The following is a 23,092-nucleotide window of genomic DNA, read 5'->3' as shown; positions in this document are numbered from 1 at the left end:
GAACACAATCTTTCACAGCTAATACATAGCTGGGCCAGAACTTGAACTCATGTAACTGAGTTCCCAATCAGGTGTGTTAATTTGTGAGCTCGTAAGGGGCCTGTGTCTTCCTAGTTCCACACCCGCCTAGCACAGAGCCAGCCCTCAAACAATGTTTCTGAATGAGTGGGAGAAAGTTAAAGAATGGGATTACTTTCATAACGCCAGAAAATGAATGCGAAGGGCATTCCAGGCAGAGGAAACAGCAGAAGCAAAGACAGGAAACGGAGTGTGAGAGCTCGGCAAGGCAGGGACAAGGGGAGGAGGGGGCAAAGAGAAGCGGCCAGAAAATCCAGTGGCTGCTGGTGGGAGATGCAGTGAGGCTGGTTGTCCGGAGCCCTGTGGCAGGGGAGTGGGCACACACTGGTGCCTTGTGGACAGATCCAGGTGGCCCTGGGTATTTGAGCCTTGGGGTTTTTTGTCTGTTTTGCAATGATGACAGCAACACTTATTTCTCCCAGCAAATGGTTCCTTCTCAAATGGTTTCTCAGCTTTTTGAAATCTATAGTACCAGGCTCTCTAAAATCCTGAGGTCTTTTTCAGTTAACCCAACTACAGAACAGCTAGTTACTCTAAGTAGCCCCTGCAAGGGCAACTTAGGGGTGGACAGGGCAAGCAAAGCCTCGTGGAATCCCTACAATGCCACCTTCACCCATTTTGGGGGCCTCTTTTTGTTCTTTACAAAAGCATGAAAATCCAGGGCATAAAGGAATCATTACCGCTAGGTGAATATTTGCTTCAGATATTACCATTATTCATACATTCACTTCATCCTAAGTCTATAAAGTATAGTTGACACTTGAACAACATGAGTTTGAACTGCATGAATCCAGAGCATACTTTTTTCCTTAAATACAGTACAGTACTGTAAATGTTTTTTCCTTATGGTTTTTTTTCTTTCTTTTTTTTTTTTTTAAGTAGGCTCCACACAGGGCTTGAACTCACAGTCCTGAGATCAAGACCTGAGCTGAGATTAAGAGTTAGACGCTTAACCCACTAAGCCACCCAGGCACCCCTCCTCATGATTTTCTTAATATTTTCTATCCTCTAGCTTCCTTTATTTCAAGAATATGGTATATAATGCATATAACATACAAAATATGCGTTGACTGTTTATGTTATCAGTAAGACTTGCAGTCAATAGCAGGCTACTAGTAGTTAAGTTTTGGGGGCATTGAAAGTAATATGAGGATTTTCAACTGTTCAGGGGTTAACACCCCAACCTCTGTGTTGTTCAAGGATCAACTGTATTTACTTCATGTTAAGCAGTCTGCTGGAATATAAAGTTCCCGATTTCAAAAAATTTACCTTCTGATGGCAAAATTACTTATAAGATAACAAGATAAGCAATATAATTGGCGTAAACAAAAGTATTGTAGAAACACAAAGGAATAAGACTATTTAAGGGGGTGCCTGGGTGGCTCAGTCCGTTAAGCCTCTGACTCTTGATTTCGGCTCAAATCATGATCTCAGGGTCATGACATTGAGCCCTGCACTGGGCTCCACACTGGGTGTGGAGCCTGTTTAAGATTTTCTCTCTCTCCCTCTTCCTCTCTCCCTACCCCCCACTCACACTTGATTGCTCTCTCTCTTAAAAAAAAAAAAAAAGACTAAGTTTTTTAATGTATAATATCAAACAGAAGTGAAAGTAAGAGACTAACAAACTCCCATATACCCACCACTCTGCTTTGATCGTAACCCTTTGCCAATTTTGTTTCTCTTATAAATCCACTCATTAACTTTAAGACATCATGTTATTTCACCCATAAATATTTCAGCACATATTTCTAACAGATAGGGACTCTTTCTTTAAACACAGTATGAATCTGAATTGTGAAAACAAAGTTTTTAAGATGTGAGGTATAATTAACATATAATAAAATGCACAGATCTTAAGGTGTTCAGTTGAGTTCTAACACTTGTATAGTCCTGTATAAGCACTACCCAAAACAAGATATAGAACGTTTCTATGGCCCAGAAAGTTCCCACATGCCTCCTTCTAGTCAATTTCCCACACTCAGATGACCACTTTCTGATCTGTTACCATAGATCACTTTTGCCTGTTCTTGGACTTTTATAAGTGGAATCATAGAGTATGTATGAGTAAGAGGTTTCTAATCCAAAAAAAAAAAAGGGGGGGGGAACCATTTCTGGAGGAAAGAACTACATGTATAACATATAAAGGTGTATTCACAGAATGCTGAGAAGTTCAAGAGGGATGAAAACCAGGATTGGTAGTAGACAAGGCTAGAAGAGGAGGCTCATTGGAGAGCCAGGGTTTCTGAATTAAACTCCATAGTTAGTTCTGTGAATGAAGTTATGAAATAAACTTTTCCCAATGCACAAACATTTCTCTGACCTTAAAAGTTGGTCAGTTCTGTCAATATGCTCCTTCCTCCTCAACCCTCCAGCTAAGGGTGACCAAGACAGGAGAAGCATGCTCTACCCCATCCCTCTTCATTCTCTTCTTGTGTTGAGGCTCCTTTGCCATATCAGGGAAGGAACAAGCCTCCCCAAACCCCCCAAAACCTTTCTTATGAGAGGGAACATTTTAAACAAGCAATCCCAAGTCTGAGGGGCAGCCTTACCATTATCTGGATTTCTCTCTTGCACACCTGGAGATCATGCTCATTGTTGACAAACATGCGTTTCAAGGCACATTTCATTCCATTGCTTGTCCTCACCAGAAACACGATAGCAAATCCACCTGTGAGGGAAACACACATACAAGCTCTTTTGAGTCGTGTTCAAAAAGTTAGTTGGATAACCACGGTGGCTGCAGCTTTGTGCTGTCACTGTTAATGGTACTGATGCCATCATCAGCTAGACCTAAGGGCTGGCCTGGCCTAGAAGGCACTCTTGGATTCAAGGGACTCAGACATTACTATGGGATTGGGTGGCAAGTGTCAGAAAAATTGTTCCTGAACACCTATGTCAGGAAGAAAGAAGAATAGTAACTATCTTGTAAAGAACCTACAAATAAACAGATGAACAAACAGATGAAGAAAAAAGAACTACATTCCAACCACTGTCCTCGGCACTTTGAGCTCTTATTTAATTCTTACTATAATCCTGTGAGGCTGGGTATTATTTTTCCCTTAAAGACGATTACTAGCTAAAGAAAACAGAGGCTCCAAGAGATTAGATTCAACCAAGAACTTTAAAAAAAAATTAAATCCAGCACTTAACCAGAGAGGCTTGGAAATTATTTTAATAATTGTTATAATAATAGTTGTCAAATTCCAGAAGCTTTCTCTTCCTTCTCAACCCTCCTCATGCCCTCCCCCCCAACTAGGATCTAACAATTGACCTTGAGGGGGTACCTGGGTAGCTCAGTCGATAACCATCTGCTCAGGTCATGATCCCAAAGTTCTGGGATCGAGCCCCGCATCGGGTTCCCTGCTCAGCGGGGAGCTTGTTTCTCCCTCTCCCGCTCCCCCTGCTTGTGCTTCCTCTCTCTCTGTGTCTCTCTCTCTGTCAAATAAATGAATGAAATTTAAAAAAAAATTGACCTTGAGGATTCCTCCTGCCATTCCTACCTCATGGGCTACTGAGAAGACACAAAATACAGGTATGGAAGTGCTCCCTCGACGTAGCAGACACCAACAAAGTATAACTCAATTACTGCGCAGATGTTTTAATGTCCACATCAACCTTTCCCCTAAAGACCAAAATTCATTAAAAAGAATTTTATATAAGTCTAACAGAAATTCATAAATGCTCTGGATTGGTTACACCTTAGCATTCCACAGATTCTTATAACTCCTTCCTTCCATCTCATTCCCCAAATATTGCAGGAGGTGTTCAGTGCCATCGTTAACAGGGGTTATAGATAAATAAGGTGCAGCAAAGCTGTCAAAGCTGAAGGCTTTGGGATAAGCAGCAGTTAGACTGGGCACTTAGTCCATCTGCCTGCTTGTACACCATCATAATTTAGCTTGAACTATCCTGCGCACTGACCCTGGGTAGCAAAAAAAAAAAAAAAAAAAAACAGTTGCGAGGCTATTCTCTGCACACAGGTAATCACTAATTGGATGGAGAGGAACACAGAGGGAAGTAACCAGTATGGGAAGTTGAGCGGAGGTCCTGGTAGAGTGCTGGGGCTAGCTGCCACATGCAAAACTGATAGAGGGCAAAAGCAGTGACCCTCTAGATCTTGAGGCAGAAGCCTTGAGTCCTGTTGAATCTCTCTACATCCTCTGAGGCCCAGTGGCACTTGAGCACCTGTCTGTTGATGTCCATGGCCATTTCCTGGTGTATCCTCACAATGTGTATTCTTTTTCAAGTCTGCTTGTATAGGTTTCTGCAGCTTGTAACCAAAGACAGCTTCAATCATAAAGCACTCTTGCATGTTTTCATACAACACACACATAATTCTGTGTTTACAAAAATGTTAACGGGCTCAAATGTTCCAAGTGTGCATTTTGATAATGTTTACCAGAGACGGCATGTTTGTAGATTTCCTATCACAACGTCCTTCTTCAGGAGTGAGATGAGCACTAAGATTTGCCATAAAGTCTTTAATTTCCACGGTCATCTTGAATCTTTGTATCTCAGTAACATTTTCTATTTTCTTGTAATACTTTACAGTCCACTTACACTGCTCAATTATCAATTTTAATTCTAGAAATTTACTTTAAAAATTTGTTTAGGGGCGCCTGGATGCCTCAGTCGTTAAGCGTCTGCCTTCGGCTCAGGTCATGATCCCAGGGTCCTGGGATCGAGTCCCACATCGGGCTCCCTGCTCTGCGGGAAGCCTGCTTCTCCCTCTCCCACTCCCCCTGCTTGTGTTCCCTCTCTCGCTATGTGTCTCTCTGTCAAAAAAAAATAAATAAAATCTTTAAAAAAAAAAAATTTGTTTAAAACCCTACCATGTATTGACAAGTAGAGGTGTTATCACACACACACACAATCTCAATTTTAAGATGCATATTTTTTACATTTGAATTTTTAGGATATCAGAATTTTTCTTATAATAAATATGTACATTGAATGCAGAAGTATTTAATCTTCTTTTCCCCAAAAAGCTATTAAATTCATGATGTGTCTTGTTTTCAATCAGAATGAGAAATGCTAATATAAATTATAAAATAATTATTTTGTAACAGTCCAAGTGAGTATTCATTTTATAGGTATTCACATTTTTTAAAAAGATTTTATTTATTTATTTATTTGAGATAGACAGAGAAAGAGAGCACAAGCAGGGCAGAGGGAGAGGGAGAAGCAGGCTCCCCGCCAAGCAGGGAGCTCGATGCGGGGCTCGATCCCAGGACCCTGAGATCATGACCTGAGCCGAAGGCAGACCTTAACCAACTGAGCCACCCAGGTGCCCCAGGTATTTGAATTTTTTATTTTTATTTTATTTTATTTTATTTTATTTTATTTATTTATTTATTTATTTTTAAAGATTTTTATTTGAGAGAGAACACAAGCATGGGAAGCAGCAGGCAGAGGGAGAGGGAGAAGCAGGCTCCCCACTGAGCAGGGAGCCCGATGCGGGGCTCGATCCCAGCACCCTGGGATCATGACCCAAGCCGAAGGCAGCTGCGTAACTGACTGAGCCACCCAGGCACTCCTGAATTTTTTTTTTTTTTTTAAATCACAGAACTACAGACTTTGTATCAGCAGTGCTCCTGAGAAGCATTAAAGGAGGCGGCTTAGGAATCCCACAGCTAATTATGCAGCACCTGTCACTCTGCTGACTGTCCAAACGATGTTCTTTCCACTTTACCCATCTTAGAGAAAGCCTGCGTAACAGCCCCTTTAGATACTAAGGAGACATCCGACAGTGCTGTAGAGCACGAGCCGGGAAGGGCCACTTCTACAGTTCTGTGATGCATGGAACCACTGAAGGACAGGGCAGTCCTTGCAGAAGCAGGCTGACGATGCAGCAATCTGAGAGACCTGCCACCAGATGGGAGCAGTGTAGTCTTTCTGGCCAGTGTAGCCTTTCTGGCCAGTGTAGCAAGATGACCTTTCCAGCCGAAACTGAAGAAATGTGGCAGGTGCCTACGTCACGATCCAGGCAAGCACAAAGGGTTGAGAAGAGCCAGCCAAGATTCTCAAAGCCTGTGACTATCACAGATCTAAAGGTAAAGCAACGAACCTGTATGCCTACCACAGAGGGAACCACATGATTTAGCTTCTATGCCCACAAAAGGGCTTCTGTGCAGGTGAGAAGCATGTTAAGTCAGAGTTCCTTGATCATGAGATCAAATTCAAAGGCTGCTAGGATGTGTCAGTTTAAAGATGTTGGCCACTATCAATGTGCAGTTGGCCGACTAGAGATGTAAGTTAGTCGGTTAGGAAGAAGAGGGGAGACAGCACCACTCGAGGTACTGCTCTAGCACAGGCCTGGGGCCACCGTACAGATCAGGGTACGAAGATTCTCGGCCACAGCTAAACAGAGCTCAGGCTGTTACACAAGAAGGCAACTGTAAGACTGTCAGAAGAGATGCTTATTTCAGATTAAGGTGCATCCCAAGACCTTGATTAAATGGAAAAACCTAAAGCTGAGCGGGGACAGTTTGGACAGAGGTAAGAAAAGCTAACATGCAGCACAGCCCATGCCAGTCTGCCCACTGGAATCTGTGCCAGTCCCTCGGCCTACTTGCATTCTTTTTTGAAACGCTAAGATATTCCCTATGATTTCACTGGAATCCATTTTGGGGGGAAATTCATGAATTTATTGAATCACAAAGGGAAAAAGGATTCATTCCATGATGTGAGGTGAGCAAATGAAATAGCCGTGGTAATTTTGACACAGACACATTTTAGACCCTTAAATATGTTGGAATATTCTTTTATTTCCACAAAGAAACATGCTTTCTCCCACTTGCCCTAAAATATATAGCACTTTTAAAAAAAATTTTTTTAAAGATTTTATTTATTTGAGAAGCAGACAAGTGAGAAGCAGAGAGAGAGAGAAGCTGAGAGAGAGAGAGAGAGAGAGAGCGCGCATACCTGAGCAGGGGGAGGGAGAAGCAGACTCCCCACTGAGCACGGAGCCCAACGCAGGGCTCCATCCCAGGACCCTGGGATCACGACCTGAGCTGAAGGCAGACACTTAACCGACTGAGCCACCCAGGCGTCCCAAATATATAGCACTCTTGGGTATATCTCTCCCTTTTTTTTTTATTTTGGCTTTTTAAAAAATTTTTTTAAAAATTCAATTTAACATATACTATATTATTAGTTTCAGGTAGAATTTAATGATTCATCACTTACATATAATACCCAGTACTCATCACAAGTGCCCTCCTTAATGCCCATCACCCACTTACCCCATCCCCCACCCACCTCCCCTCCAGCAATCCTCCATTTGTTCCCTATAGTTAAGAGTTTCTTATGGTTTGCCTCCCTGTTTTCATCTTATTTTATTTTTCCTTCCCTTCCCCTATGTTCATCTGTTTCTTAAATTCCACACATGAGTAAAATCATATGGTATTTGTCTTTTTCTGACCGACTTCTTTCGCTTAGCATAATACCCTCTAGTTCCATCCACATCATTGCAAATGGCAAGATTTCATTTTTTTGATGGCTGACTAGTATTCCAGTGTGTGTGTGTGTGTGTGTGTGTGTGTGTGTGTGTACACCACCTCTTTTTTATCCATTCATCTGCTGATGGACCTTTGGGCTCTTTCCATAGTTTGGCTATTGTGGACATTGCTGCTATAAACATTAGAGTGCATGTTCTCCTTCAAAACACTATGTTTGTATCCTTTGGATAAATACCTAGTAATGTAACTGCTGGGTCATAGGGTAGCTCCCCCTAATTTTTAAAGATGTGGATGGGTACTTATCACTCACTATGAGATTAGAGATTTTTGTCTCTTTGGTTCCCCTCTGTATCCTCATGCCCTAGAATAGTGCCTAACATACATCAGGCACTCCAAAATTATTTAACTTTCCTCTTATCATCACTACAGAGAATAGAAAAGGCTACAGAAAGTGGGGAGGGGGGAGACCATGGGAAACTAAAGCAATGGCTTCACGTAAAGGAACAGCCACTACACAACTCCTGGTAATCAGTGCCACAAGAATATGGACCCAGATCTGCTAGTTCCTAAAGATAAGCTGGAAACCCAAAACTGTATGTGAAATATCCAGATGTAAACACTGGCAACAATCACATTTTAAATTAACGCTGGACAGGCTGACACTACAAAGCTAAAGGAAACGCATCTGAAAGCCTGAGTCTCTGAGCCTACGGTTTCCTCCATCTGATCTAGTCTAACCCCTCATCTTACTGATGGCCAGGGGAGGAAGTCCCACAGCCAGTGGTACACAAAGTGAAAATATATATATAGGCTCCTACACTGGTTATCACAGTTCTTGCCTCCCTTCCCTAAAGAGGAATTTATGGAATTTGCCCCTACCCAGCATTTGTATTTGACTTTATACTTTTTCAAATGCATTTCAAAATCAATTATTTCATTTATATTTTCACAATAACTGAATGAGGTAGATGAACTACCCACTGTCCTCATTTTGATAGGAAAGAAACAGAGAGAGATTAAGCTCCTGTTACAAAAATACACAAAGCTAGTTAGTGGTAGAGAGCAGACTAGATCACTCATCTTTTTAAATGTTTTAAGCCAACTTTATATACAATACAATGCACCCTTTTAAGTGTAGAGTTTGATGAGTTTTCATACCCTTATACTCTCTTTCAGCCATCACCTCCATCAGTCCATCACTGTGAACAGTGCCGTGTGCCTCTTCGTAGGCAACCGCCCCTTCCCATACTATCTTCTGTAACTTCTGATCTGCATTCAGTCCTGTGGATTAGTTTTGCTTGCTCCAGAATAAATGGAATCATACAGTATGTACTATTATGTCTGGGTTCTTCTGTATAATATTTCTGAGATTCATTCTCATTGTTACATGTATCCGTAATTTGGGGTTTTTTTAAACTGCAGATTAATATTGCATGATATAGATATTCTCCACAATTAGCCTATCCATTCACCTGTTAAAGAACATTTGCATTGTTTCTACTTTGGGCTGTTATAAATAAAATGTTCATATAGAAGTCCATTTTTTGTAGACATAAGTATTTATTCTCTTGGGTAAATAACTAGGAATGGAATTGCTGGGACATATGGTAAGTGTATATTCAGCTTTATAAGAAACTACTAAGTACTTCTCCACAATAGTTGTACTATTTTGTACTCCCAACAGCCACACATGAGGATTCTGGTTGTTCTATACCCTCATCAACACTTGGTATTGTTAATCTTTTTCTTTTAGCCATTCTAGTGAGTGTATAGCGATATTTCATTATGATTTTAATTTACATTTCCCTATAGATCCTTCAGCATTTAAACTCCTAGGATTAGCTGCTCTCCAGCACCTTTCTGACGAAAGACTTTAATAAGCATAGGATCACAGAGTCACGGATGAGTTACTGAGGTCATGTGGACTTCTACCTCTCAAGCAAAGAGGACAGAAGTGCCGAGTTCTCTTCTGTGAGAAGCAAACAAGTGATAATTTATATACAGAGGGAGAATTATATAATCTCTAAAAATTTTCAACTCTGACACCAATAAGCGATCCTGGCCCTCAATATCATTTTCATGGCTGAAGCTTTTTAAGCAAAACCTCCTCAGGAGCCTCATCATGATACTCAACATCAGCAAGGGGGCTTCTGAAAAACTAAATGTAGTACCTCTCCCGGCTTTGTCTTGAAGATTGAATCACACTAGATAGTACCAGGCCCCGGGGACTGCTCTGAATGAATCAAGACCTGACCAGCAACTTCCACTGAGCAAAGAAAAGTGAGGGTTGGGGGTGGTAAGGTGATGGGGAAGAGAAGAAAAACACCAAAGTGACTATCTCCAGAATGGTGTGCACAGAGATGGGAAACAGCTGAGCAGACAATGAGAATGATTAGACCTAGGACGAAGAGACAACAGAAGCCCAGCACGGTGCTGAGACAGGGTTTCTGGATCTGCTGCCAAAGAGGTTTGGTTGGATATTTTAATAATGGGCATAGATTCTAGCCACAAAAATCTGTGATCTGCGTATTTCCTACAGGTAAAGGAAACTTCATTTCCTAACCTAAGTCCCACCTACACTTATAGAAATGGCTTCCACTTGTCTGAGGTGAAAGGAACCAGAGGATACCAAAATGAGAAAAACCTTGTCCAGACCCATATTCTGCTCTTGTCTTTCACTTTTCCACCCTACAAACTCTTTGTTTCCCTTTTAAAATAAGATTTAACCCAATGAATGCTGTTTACTTATTGCCATTTCTCTTCAAATGACACAAGGAAGAGAAAATGAGCATAAAACCACCCTCAGAAGCTTTTCTGAAGAATCGGACAGAGAACCCAGTTAAAGTGGAATTTAGCCAGGAGACAGAACAGTAAGGGCAACACTGGACAAGTTGTTGGATCTCTTTGGCCTCCATTTTCTCAACTGCAGAAATTATGACAAAACTAGTGGTTTTCAAACAGTTCCTCAGAGCCCTAGGACACAGAAGGTATTTCAGTGACCCCAGGAGGAAAAAAGGACTCCACGTAAGGGTAGGACTCTGCACACAGCTTCTTTCTATCTGTTTAATATTAATTCTGAAAAAGACACTGGGAAAAAGGGAGGGGAGGTGACTCTGCTTTAAAGGAGAAGGAAAATAGTACTCAAAAATATTCTATAGTATGTAAAAGTATTTTATAAAGAGAAAAGGATTATACCACTGCAAGTCTTCCAAAGGGCCCTTATGTACACACCTGCTGCGGATATAAATACATGCAGGCAGCTTCTGGGACAGGGGCTGTGCACCTGCACCCAGTGTGCACTAAGACCCTGCAGTCTTCCTTTACAGTCCGACAGGTTGGGCTCCAACCCTGAGTGGAGCAGGCCACGATCTCTGAGAAGCCCTGTCCTCTCATCTGTCAAGGGCGGCTGGTATCTCCCTCACAGTTTAGGAGAGGATTACATGATAAGCAGAGCAGCAAGCACATAAAAGGTATGTGATGGATATAGGGTTCCATCCTTAACCCCCCCCCCAATCCTTTGTATTTGTATGATACCTAACTTAGCATAAAGTTCTAAATCTGGAATATCTTCTTGAAATCAAGAGCATAAAATCCAAACACCAATAGGGACCAGACAGATCGTGCAAAGGAGGGAAACAGTCCAGGCATCACAAAATGTTATAGACAGAGGCCAGTGACACAGACTCGCTGTCAGAAAGACCATGGGGTGGGGACTGCACCAACCAGAAAGTGTGTGCCCCAGCTCATAGACAGCCACTCCTCAAATCCCAGCCCATCACTGCCATGGGGGAATATGGGCTGAGGGTTGCCAAGTTTTTTGACTTCCAAGAGAAGCTGGAGTTTTCTGTGTAATCTCCTGATTTTTGTTGTTTGTTATTTATTTATTTACTTAATTTGGCTCCATGCCCAGCATGGATCCCAATGCAGGGCTTGAACTCACAACCCTGAGATCAAGACCTGGGCTGAGAGCAAGAGTCGGACACTTAACTGACCGAGCCACCCAGGTGCCCCGAATTCTCCTGATTTTTAAATCCAGGCAACAAACTTAAAAAAAAAAAAAAAAAAACCCACAACTTTTTTTTTTGTTTTTGTTTTTAAGATTTTATTTATTTGACAGAGAAAGACACAACGAGCGAGGGAACACAAGCAGGGGGAGTGGGAGAGGGAGAAGCAGGCTTCCCGAGGAGCAGGGAGCCCGATGCGGGGCTCGATCCCAGGACCCTGGGATCATGACCTGAGCCGAAGGCAGACGCTCAATGACTGAGCCACCCCGGCGCCGCCCCCCAAATCTCTTAAAACCTGTGCAGTTAAGGAAACCTATTTCCAGTTGGGATTGAACTTGAGAACCCTGCTTTGATTTTTGAGAGCCTTGTGAAGTAAGCAATCTCCACTTGGCCATCTGGGAAACTGAGGTACTGAGAAAAGCCTAGATGGCCTAGTCCTGCCACTTAGCGGCAGGACCAGGGCTAGAATACAGGTGTGCCAGTTCCTGGCCCTCACCTTGTTCCACCTTCTCCTGCCACAATCCCCTCTCTTTAGCAGTAAACCATGCCCACCTCTACTGTCAGGGAAGGTAAGGGAAAAGACACAGTGACAGGCCAGGGGGCCCCTCCAGCTGACCAGGTGGGCGCCTGGGTACACGGTCTGCAGTGTCTGTGAGCTCCCATAGACAGTGACAACCAAGAGCCCTACAAACACCCATCTACTGTGTATTCACATCGAGGATGACTTGGCCAAAAGTTTCAGAAGGAACCAAAATTTTCAAAACTCTGTCGCAGATGGCAAGGAGCACAACAAAGATTTTAAAGGAGAAGAGGTCAGGCTGCATCATTTGTCAACACTGATTTCAGTGGGGACTTGGAGTTTGTTGTTTTGTTTTTTTTTTTAAACGTCAGTCCTCTTTATTTGCCTCAAATTAAAAATCACCATGTACCAGCTCCTTCTGGGGAACATGTCTAAAGCAGTCCCTTCCTCAGGCAGAAAGAACACCCAGATGGGGGAAGACTAGAGATATTCAACTTTCTCCGCCCCCCCCGCCCCCCATCAGGAATCGTGGGCACAACGTCAGAGACTGGCAAACTCTGGCAGCGGTGCTGAAACATCAACCCAACCCAGTAAGTCCACAGCCCAGGCTGAATGAAGGTGGGGCAGATGGCAACTGCCTCTTCCTCTCCAGGACGGGGACAACTGGAGAGCATCCCCAGCTCAGGGGATTCTCTGTAGGGGTTTGGCAGGAGTCTCTTAAAAGAAAAGAGAGAGACATTTCCAGGGAAGGCACCTGGCTGCCTGGAACAAAAGGTTAGAGTTTAAGAACTCAAGTTGGCGTGCGTGCGTGTGTGCGCGCACACACACACACACACACACACACACACACACACACACCAGAGGTGTGTGGAGAAGTACTGCACACAGAACCAGGACCAGAGCACGCGGGGCCGTGTCTGTCAATAGCGAAGGCCAAGCAAGAGAGAGCCTCTTCCCCGAGCTCCCCAGCCCCACCTTCACTGTCCCATTCCCATGGGGTTAGCTATTGGACAAAGGAGAGAGAAAGGGTAAGAGACATCAGTAGGGCCACGTTCTTTGTTCACTTAAATCCACTGAGCAGCTTCCCTGGATCAGACTGAGCCATTTTCTGTTCTCGCTACTACAGGCAGGGTGATGATCTTTTAAAAACGCAAAGTGAGTATCATTCAGCTGTGTGGAGCTCCTCAGTGGCTTGCTGCCCCTCTGTGAACAGAACTCCAAACGCTGGCTATGGCCTGCAAGGCCCTACGTGATGGGACGTGATCTCACTCATACACACTCTGGTCCAGCCCCAATTGCCTTCTTTCTTCCTCAGTGTTACTCAGGCTCCACCCTCCCTAAAGATTTCTGTGCATGCTACTGCCTTTGCCCTATGCACTCTTGGCCTGACCAGCTCCTACTAAGCATCCTTTGGGTTTCAGGCTGTTACTTGGATGCAGCTTCCGTGATTGCCCCTGGCCCCACCCCCTTCTTCTGACTTACGTTAAATCCCTTGTTACACACAGCACCCTCCACTTTTCCTTTGGGCCGTATCAGGAGTATAATTAAATACTGAGGTGGGTAATTCCTGGTTTGATGCCTTCTTCCCCTGAACCCTGTAAACTGCACATGATCAGGGACAGTGCCTGACTCACTGCGGCCTCCGTCACCCAGCGCTGTGCGCACTGCATAAAAGGTACTCAGTGTTGGTTACACAATGTGTCTGCCTGGCACCATAATGGACACCCCGTCCCCCCGAAAAAAACCCCAAACAACGGAAAACATGACACGGTCCCAGGCTTTCAGAAGATTAAACTCTATTTTGGGATAGAAGGGACACATTTTGAGAAAAGGTCCCCTGGGGAAAAGGCAGTCGACCCCTATAGAGAAAAGCCCTGAGTGCTCAGCCTCGCACAACTGAGGGCCTCGTGGGACGAGCGCCCGCCTGGACAGTTACGTCAGCACCATGCTCACGGTGCGGCACTATGGAGAGCTGTACAGAAATCTCTGTGCTGCCACACACTCACACTTTCTCTATACGCCATCCCTTCTTTTAAAAATAACACTTGAGCTGGAAATGAAAACCCTCTTCGGTTGAGAAGGAAAGGAAATCAAACACCCCCATGCTCCATCCTGCATCATCCCTCCCCTGAACAAGTGGAGAGCCTCTTGGGCCTGAACTGTCTCACTCTCCCTAAGCCACTGTGCCAGCAATCTTCTGATAAGTGGTGTGCAAACAGAGCGGCTGAGGTCAGCTCCATCAAACCCCGACTGCAGACATCCAAGCTCTGGCTCTAATCATTTCTACCAAGCCTTGGTGTGTGTTACTGGTCCACACTCTCCAAGGGAGAACTGGGGTTTTGGCAAAGGCAAAAGATGGCTGACATGCTCTCAGCTCCCAATTGTAATTCTAGAGCATTCCACCTTCACTTCGTGCTAAAGCCTTTTGTCTGAGGTTCAGGATTTCTAGATCTATGACCCATCACTGCCATACACCAATCCCCTAGGTGTGGTCCCTCCCTCTGGACTTGTGCACCAGCTCACTGTTTCCTTCCCCTCCCAACACCTGCCACCACCAAGTTGATTTCACTGAGTCTTAACAATTCTATCCCTTAAACTTCTCCAGGATCCATCCTCTCTACTCCATCCCTGGTGCTCCTTCACACTCTCCTCTTTTCTTACCAGGAGAACTAAAATAGAGTCCTCAGTTTCTGTGCCTTGAATCTCTTTCTCTTCTAAAACTCATACCTAATAACTCCTCTTAAAAGTGTTCATTAGTTCCCCAGAATAAAGACCAAATTCCTTACACAGCAGTATATTAAGAACCTTTATATCTTCCATTTTATTATGAAAAATTTCAAACACACAGTAAAGTTGAGATGATCATACTTCAAATAGCCACACACCCACCACCTAGAGTCTACAATGTTAACATTTTGGTATACTTGTTTTATCACGCATATATCATCCATCTATGCAAATACAAACTCATCTTATTTTGACCCATTTCCAAGTAAGGTGGAGACCTCAGTGCACTTCATCCTAAATGCTTTAGCATACATATCTTACTTGTGTCCAGAGTTCATGGTTCTTTTTTGGGGGAGGGAAGGAGGGTAGAAATAAAATCTATTTACAATGAAGTGTATAAATCTTAAGTTTATTATTGGATGAGTTTTGATAAATACACACACTCAATGTAACCCAGGCCCCTACCAAAATATCAGACCTTTCCATCACTCAGAAAATTCCCTCATACCCCTTTCCAGACAATCCCATCCTTGTATCCCCCCTAGAGACAACCACTGTTTTACTTTTCATCGATTGCTGGGTTTGCGGGCTTTAGAACATCATATAAATGGAATCGTACAGTGCAGGCTTTTTTTGTGTGTAAGGATCTTTCACTCACCATAATAGCTTCTATTGTTGAGTGTAACAGTATATTACTCTTTTTTTTATTTTTTAAGATTTTTTATTTATTTGACAGAGAGAAACACAGCGAGAGAGGGAACACAAAACAAGCAGGGGTCAGTGGGAGAGGGAGAAGCAGGCTTCCCGCTGAGCAGGGAGCCCGATGCGGGGCTCGATCCCAGGACCCTGGGATCATGACCTGAGCCGAAGGCAGACACTTAACAACTGAGCCACCCAGGACCCCCAACTGTATATTACTCTTATTGCTAACCTGTTTATTCTTTCTTTTCCAGAGAGACATTGAGTTATTTCAGATTTGGAGCTATTATAAAGGAAGCTCTATATGCATTCTTGTACAAGTCTTTTGTATCATAAAATAAATATTTCTCTTGGGTAAATAACTAATACCCAAGAGTGTAAGTGCTGGGCCACCAAGTAGGTGTATATTTAATTTTATAAGAAACTGCCGGGGGGCGCCTGGGTGGCTCAGATGGTTAAGCGTCTGCCTTCGGCTCAGGTCATGATCCCAGGGTCCTGGGATCGAGCCCCACATCGGGCTCCTGGCTCAGCAAGGAGCCTGCTTCTCCCTCTCCCTCTGCCTCTCTCCCTGCTCATGCTTTCTCTCTCTCTCTCTGTATCTCTGTGTCTCAAATGAATAAATAAAATCTTTAAAAAAAAGAAAGAAAGAAACTGCCGGACCTTTTCCCAAAGTGCTTATATCATTTTATACTCCCACCAACAATGTATGACAGCTCTAGACCCTTTATAATTTAAAGACAGCCCTGCTCCCCACCCCCCCTCCAGCTCCCAATGCTCCCTCCTCCTCTACCACCAAGCTTTCAGAACTTGAACCTTTCTGCCCCTTTATCCCTGGCAAGGAGGTTCACATGTGCTATTCCCTTTGCCTAGAATATCCTGTCCCAATCTTCTGCTTGATAAAAGTTCACCTCCTCTGTGAGGTCTTCCCTTTTCCTGACAATCACCCCCAGGCTTTCATATTACCACACATTTGGCCATTCCCTTTATTGTCACACTTATCACAATGCGTTGTGATTATCTGTGATATGTTGATCTCTTCAGTAGATAGGCTGAGGCAGAGGGATCTGCCTTGGTAGAAATAATGCTTGTTATGTTATATTTTATGACATACTATATGATACTTTACAAAGTGTTTTGTTTTGTTTTTTACATAAAACATACTATTTATACTTTATGATACTTAAATGTCATCATTAAACACCAGTTTAAGGACTCTGAATACTATGAAATCATAGAGATAACATTCTACATTGTTTTCCAGGTGGGGCACTCTGGGTCACCAAAGAAAATTAAAATGTCAAGAACTTCTTATTCCTCTTGGAATCCTCAGGGCTAGCACAGTGCTTGGTACATGATAGATGATTAACAGATGTCTCATAAATAGCAAATCCAATAATGTTGTTTCTGTGCTTATAATTCTCTGCTAGCTCTCAACCAGCTATAAGATCAAAATCCCCGTCTTAATGGGGTATAGAAGGCCCATGATAATCTGCAGCCCACACTGAACTGAGCTGTCTGGACAGCATCCGCTGATGCCTCCATGCTTTCTCCTTATATTCTCTATCTGGAATACCTGTCTTCTGTTTCATTAGTAAACCTGTGGCTCTAAATACAAGTGTAGTTCAAACCAGAACTCCTCTGTGAACTTTCACCTCACAGAATGCCCATCCCTACATTATTTTCTTACCCTCACTATATCCCACCTGCCTGCATACTAGTCTGTCTCACTAGGACTATTCTTTCAGAGGACAGAGATTTTACTTTATTATTATACACTGTGAGAAACACAGTGGTCTAGTTTACCATACTCTTCACCCCATGCTGAAATAAGATTAGATGTGTTGTGTCAAGTGACCCCCTTCTCCTAGCTACACTGAACTGGACCAGGAGTGGGCAGCTGGTGCACACTCTCCCTTGAGAGCCTGAGGCAAGAAAATGGCTTCCAGTGATGGAATGAAGAAGTCGTGGGGATAAAAGATACAATATAGGGAATATAGTCAACAGTGCTGTATGGTGACAGATGTTAACTACACTTGTGGTCAGCCCAGCATAAAGTATAGACTTGGTGAATCACTATGTTGAACTAATGTAACATTGTGTATCAGCTATCCTTCAATTAAAAAAAAAAAAAAAGTTCTGTCAAAAAAAAAAAAAAGGGCAGGAAAATGGAGCAGACACTTGGAAGAAGCTGTAATGCAAGGCTATGTGGCTCCAAGGGGAGAGGTACAGACAAAAGAACCATCTGAAAACTTTCCAACAGTCACAAAATTCAGCTTCACTTCCTACTGTTGGGTTCTGGAAGGTTCCACCGTATTTATCCAATAAATTCCTTTTTACTTAATCTAATTTGAATTAAAGTTCTGTTCCTTGACCCTGATGACCCTAAGGAACCTTGTACCAGTATGATTATAGAATACATGAATTCTGATACAATCTAGGCTTTAATAATTTTAACCAATACAGGCTCCTTTAACAAAAAGTGTCCAGAACAGAATGTTAAAAGAGAGTACTAAAAATTGCACTTGAAGAGTGAGAATTTTTCAGTTAAAGACTAGATTTACATTAAAATAGAATCTGCAATCATGCACAAAGATCTATGGCAGAAAATGGTCAAAATCTATTTGGGAAAGGACAGCCATAAGGAATTTGAACAGGGGAACATGGTCTGCATCATAACCTTTGTTGGGCTCACAGATCGGAGTCAAGGAGTGGGGGAATCCTCAGCACCCAGAACACTCATTATCTAGTAAAGCCAGGAAGATCGTTTTTACCCGGGATTATCAGAAATAAATCATAAAGAAGAGGACTTAGCTCTCCAATGAGAGGAAGCAGAGGAAGCAGACAGGGTGGAATCTTTCATACCAAGTGAAAAAAGAGCTCAGGCATGGGCAAACCTAGAGAGGCTGTTAAGTCTCCAAAAGGATCAGGCATATACCAGCACGGACCAATGCACTGAATTATGTGTGGGGAAAACTTCCTCTGCTTTGCTGTACAACCAGGGTTGGGACTAGGACGAGCAGAGTGAGGCACATGCCATAGGCACAAAAAGACAATCAGTATTACGGATTTTTCCTTTTGAATCAGGCTGCAGTATGGCTGGACACAGCAATATTAAACTGATCCTGTATTTTATTTTTTTTTATTTTTTAGAGAGAGAAAGAGCAGGAGGCCAGGCGGGGAGGGGTGGCGGGCAGACAGAGAGGGAGAAAGAATCGTAAGCAGGCTCCAGACCCAGCACGGAACCTGACATGGGGCTCCATCTCATGACCCTGAGACCATGACCTGAGCTGAAATCAAGAGTTGAGCCTCCCCAAACTGATCCTGTATTTTAAACTCTGATATTTTGTTCATCGTGGCTTTTTACATTCATTTTTATTTTTTAAATATTGCATAAAAATATTATTAAGGTTGATTACTGAGTTGTAGGGTGCCCCTTAAATTCTGCACTTGAGGTAAGCATCTCACTCTAGTCTTGGCTCTATGTGAAACTGCTGTCCACACTGGAGAGAAACCTGCCCAGGCACCGGTGTCCATACTGTCCTTGCACTCTACTCCCTGGCAGACTTAAATGGTCAAGACACACCGGCGGGGGCGGGGGGCACAGAAACTCAGTGAGTGACTCTAAAGGGAGTGGGGGCTGAGCAACAGGAAGAGACACAGAACAGTGGAGTCCGTTTCTCGCTTTCTGTGGCAACTATAGTGACGCAGTAAAGCTCCAGGGATGGGCTACTCCCAAGCCCTCTCGGACAGAGCAGAGATCAGACTTGACTCAGGCACCAAACAAACATAAAGAAACCAAATTTCACTGAAACTGAGATCAAGTATTAACAGCCCAGATACCAGGGATGCCTTGGGTGGCTCAGTCAGTTAAGCATCTGCCTTCGGCTCAGGTCATGACCCCAGAGTCCTGGAATGGAGTCCCGCATTGGGCTCCTTGCTCTGAGGGGAGCCCGCTTCTCCCTGTGCCTGTGCGTTCTCTCTCTGACAAAAAAACCAGCCCAGATACCAAATGAGTATAAGCTCATCAACTAGATTGATAACAAATGAGTACCAACCCCAACAGAACAGAGAAATATAAGTTAGGGAGAAAAGTGGGTCTTCCAATAACAAGAACCTTCTAGCCCTCAACAAAGGGTTGAAGAAAGAAGCTACGGGGTCAGTGCAGAGCCTAGGGAAAAAATATCTGAAGTTTGATTAAGAAAGTGCTCACTCTCTCAAGAGCCTGGACAAGGTACTAGGAAAAAACCAAGATGTCATAGGGTTCTAAGAGGTTTATGCCAAACGAGGAAGGGAAGTAGGTCTGAAGAACAGAGGATCCCACCCAATCTGGAAGAAGAGGAGGACAACTTGACCCAAGTATCCAGTACTATTGTTAAGGCTATAAAGTTGAGGAGAGGGATGTATAGCTATTAAAATATTTAACATTTTTAAAATACTAAAATGTGCACAAGATAGCAAATTAAAAAAACAAGATATAAAGCTCTAACCTTGTTAAGAACACAATTATGTGGAAATGCATATGTGTAGCAAAAAGACTAGAAGAAAATACAACAAAATGCTATGACTAAAACATGCAAAAACTTTCAAAGACTGAATAGTCTATGGATGATGGGATTATAGATGATTGGTTTCTTCCTTATCCTTTTCTCTATTTTCCAAATTTTTTAAAGATTTATTTATCCAGGGATGCCTGGGTGGCTCAGTCGGTTAAGTGCCTGCCTTCAGCTCAGGTCATGATCCCATGGTCCTGGGTTCGGGCCCCGCATCAGGCTCCTTGCTCAGTGGGGAGCCTGCTTCTCCATCTGCCTGCCGCTCCCCCTGCTTGTGCGCGTTCTCTCTCTCTCTGACAAATAAATAAAATCTTAAAAAAAAAAAAAGATTTATTTATTCATTTTTGGGGGGGGAGAGAAGGAGAGGGACAGAGAGAATCCTCAAGCAAACTCCCCACTGAGTGCGGGGCCTAACACACAGCTCCATCCCACGACCCTGGGATCATGACCTAAGCCAAAAATAAGAGTCAGACACTTAACCAACTGAGCCACCCAGGCACTCCTCCAAATTTTTTATAATGACCGCATATTATCTTTCTTAAGTTATAAAAACAAACTCTTTTAGTTGTTTTTAAAGAACAACTTTTTTTTAAAGAAAAACCTGCCCTCCAAACCTGGGGAGGTGTGTTAAGAAGGTAAGTCTTCAAAAAGGACCAGGAGCACACCAGCACCAACCAATGTACTAAATTACATGTGGAGAAAATTTCCTCTGCTTTTGATGTAAAACCAGGGCTGGGAATAGGGTGTGGGGAATGAGGTATCTGTCTGGACACAAAATTTAAGGCAGTGCCAAAAAACTCAGTAATCAAAGTAAATAAAATATTAACATATTTTGTAAATGAACATCAATGCAAAAAATTCATGAACAAATTTCAATTTTTTTTTCCAAATTTCAACTTTTTAAATAAAGACAGGATCCGTATTTATTTTCCTTTTGCCTCAGGCTCCAAAATGGCTGGGCACAACACTGTTACTGATCCTGTGTTTATTTAAAAGTCTGATATTTTGTTTGTCATAGATACTTTGCATTAATTTATTTCTATGTTTGGGGAGCCTGGGTGACTCAGTTGGTTGAGCATTCAACTCTTGATTTCAGATCAGGTCATGATCTCAGGGTCGTGAGTTCAAGTCCTATGTCAGGCTCCATGCTCAGTAAGGAGTCTGCTTGAGATACCCTCTCCCTCTCCTTTTGCCCCTCCCCCACCTCAAATAAATAAAACCTTTCAAAAAAATTTGTTTCTGGGGCGCCTGGGTGGCTCAGTCATTAAGCATCCACCTTTGGCTCAGGTCATGATCCCAGGGTCCTGGGATCAAGCGCCGCATCGGGCTCCCTGCTCAGCGGGGAGCCTGCTTCTCCCTCTCCCACTCCCCCTGCTTGTGTTCCCTCGATGTCTCTCTCTCTGTGTCAAATAAATAAAAATCTTTAAAAAAAAAAAAATTTGTTTCTACGCTTACCATAATCCTGACTGGCTAATTTCCTGGAAAATGTCTGCACCCCTCCAGCACAGTCAGGGCAGTGAGGTGGACCAGTGCCTGTCTGGTCTGATGGCAGTACTAAGCATGAACGAAAGAGTGGTGATGGCCTTGAGAGAGCCCCACGCACCCTCCCAGGCCCCCTGGACCCAACTCTAGCCCAACCTTTCTCTCCAGTGATTTTCTGGGATCAAAACAGAAAACTCCTTTCTATTCAGAAAATATACAATACACAACGACTGAAACCCCCACTCAACCATAAAAGAAGCATCAGTCCTTAACAGAATCCTACTTAAAAAATGTGTAAGCTAATAATTATGCTTGCATTTAATGGCAGCATAGACACATGATACACACATAAACATCCAGGAAGCAAGGGAGTGACAGTGAACTATAATAATAAGCTCAATTAACCATGCTTATGAGAAGTTCATCAAGGCCTGAGTCCTCATGGTGAAAAGAAGAGGTACATATGTCTAGATAAAAATGGCCTCTAGAGTTCAAGAGATCAAGTCAATGACCACAGAAGCACCATCGATCAGGACAGCAGTATGAATAACGGCTCTAGTAAGAACACAAATATAATGTGAATATAAGGTAAAGAAACATACACACAATATAATGCTACATGGCCTATTCTCCATCAGACCTTCACATCTTCCAGCCATTTTATAGCACATCTGTTTAGGACACATCCAAAAATAGCACTACTGAGATTCAGCTCTGTGCCAAGCACTTTCACATGCATCATCTAATTGCATCCTCATGACAGTCCTGTGAGGCAAGTATTATTATATGCATTTATCCAATGGGGAACCACAGGCTCATTCTGCAAGCAGAGCCCCAATAGTCCAGGCACATGTCCAATGCCCTGAATCTGTGCCTCACACACTCATTTCCTAAAGCCCACCTACCAGACTTCCAAAGGCTCCCTCAGCTTATTCTGCTGTGATTTTCTCATCGCCCATTCAGAGACTCAAGTCTCATTTCACTGATAAAGAAAAGCAGGAATTCACTAAACTTTCCATTATCTGACCTCTGGTACCCATGCACTTAAGAGTGGCCCACTGTGCTGTTCTGAATTTACTCCCCAACTATGAGTGAGAAATGGTGCCCTAACACTCCAATCGGGCTCCATTCTAGGTAAACCCGCTCCCTCCCACCCCATCACAAGGAGAGCTGAGTGACAATAACAGGAGTGCGCCAAGTAGCGACTGTGCGCCAGCTTTCAGCACATCATCTTCTACCTTCCAGCACAGTAGAAGAGATCATTACCCTGAGCTGCCGAGCTGCCCCAGAAGCAGACTGTGGGAGGGATTTCAGCGACAAAGCTTCGGTTACATTCCTTCCTTCCTGGCCCTAACCCCTCTTCTCTTGCCCTTTGTATTCACTCTCCCAGGGGGAGGTGGGTTATAATCTACCAAAGGCCAGGTACTGGCCCTGGATAAGAGTACTCCTTATCCCCACCACAGTTGTTTCCACAGGAGGCATAAGAGACCCAGAGAGAACAGCAGCAGCACATTTGGGTGGGGACTAGCATTTTCGGTCAGGGAGGGAATGAGGATGGTGAAGATACTAATC

General features: G+C 43.3%; 1 protein-coding gene across 10 annotated transcripts in view; it reads right to left on the bottom strand.

The window, feature by feature from the left end:
* The window catches only part of AAK1 (AP2 associated kinase 1), a 156,157-nt gene that overhangs the window by 74,890 nt on the left and 58,175 nt on the right, over positions 1-23,092 (bottom strand). For all 10 annotated transcript variants that reach the window (XM_032410804.1, XM_032410799.1, XM_032410800.1 and 7 more), the window contains one exon: positions 2,628-2,746. In XM_032410804.1, coding sequence (XP_032266695.1) covers positions 2,628-2,746 — 119 coding nt within the window. The remainder of the gene's footprint in view (positions 1-2,627; positions 2,747-23,092) is intronic.

This window comes from Phoca vitulina, unplaced genomic scaffold (assembly GCF_004348235.1).
Source record: "Phoca vitulina isolate PV1807 unplaced genomic scaffold, GSC_HSeal_1.0 scaffold12, whole genome shotgun sequence".
In the NCBI taxonomy this organism is placed as follows: Eukaryota; Metazoa; Chordata; class Mammalia; order Carnivora; family Phocidae; genus Phoca; species Phoca vitulina.
The sequence above is the reverse complement of the archived record's forward strand: the minus strand, read 5'-3'. Positions and strand labels throughout refer to the sequence as shown.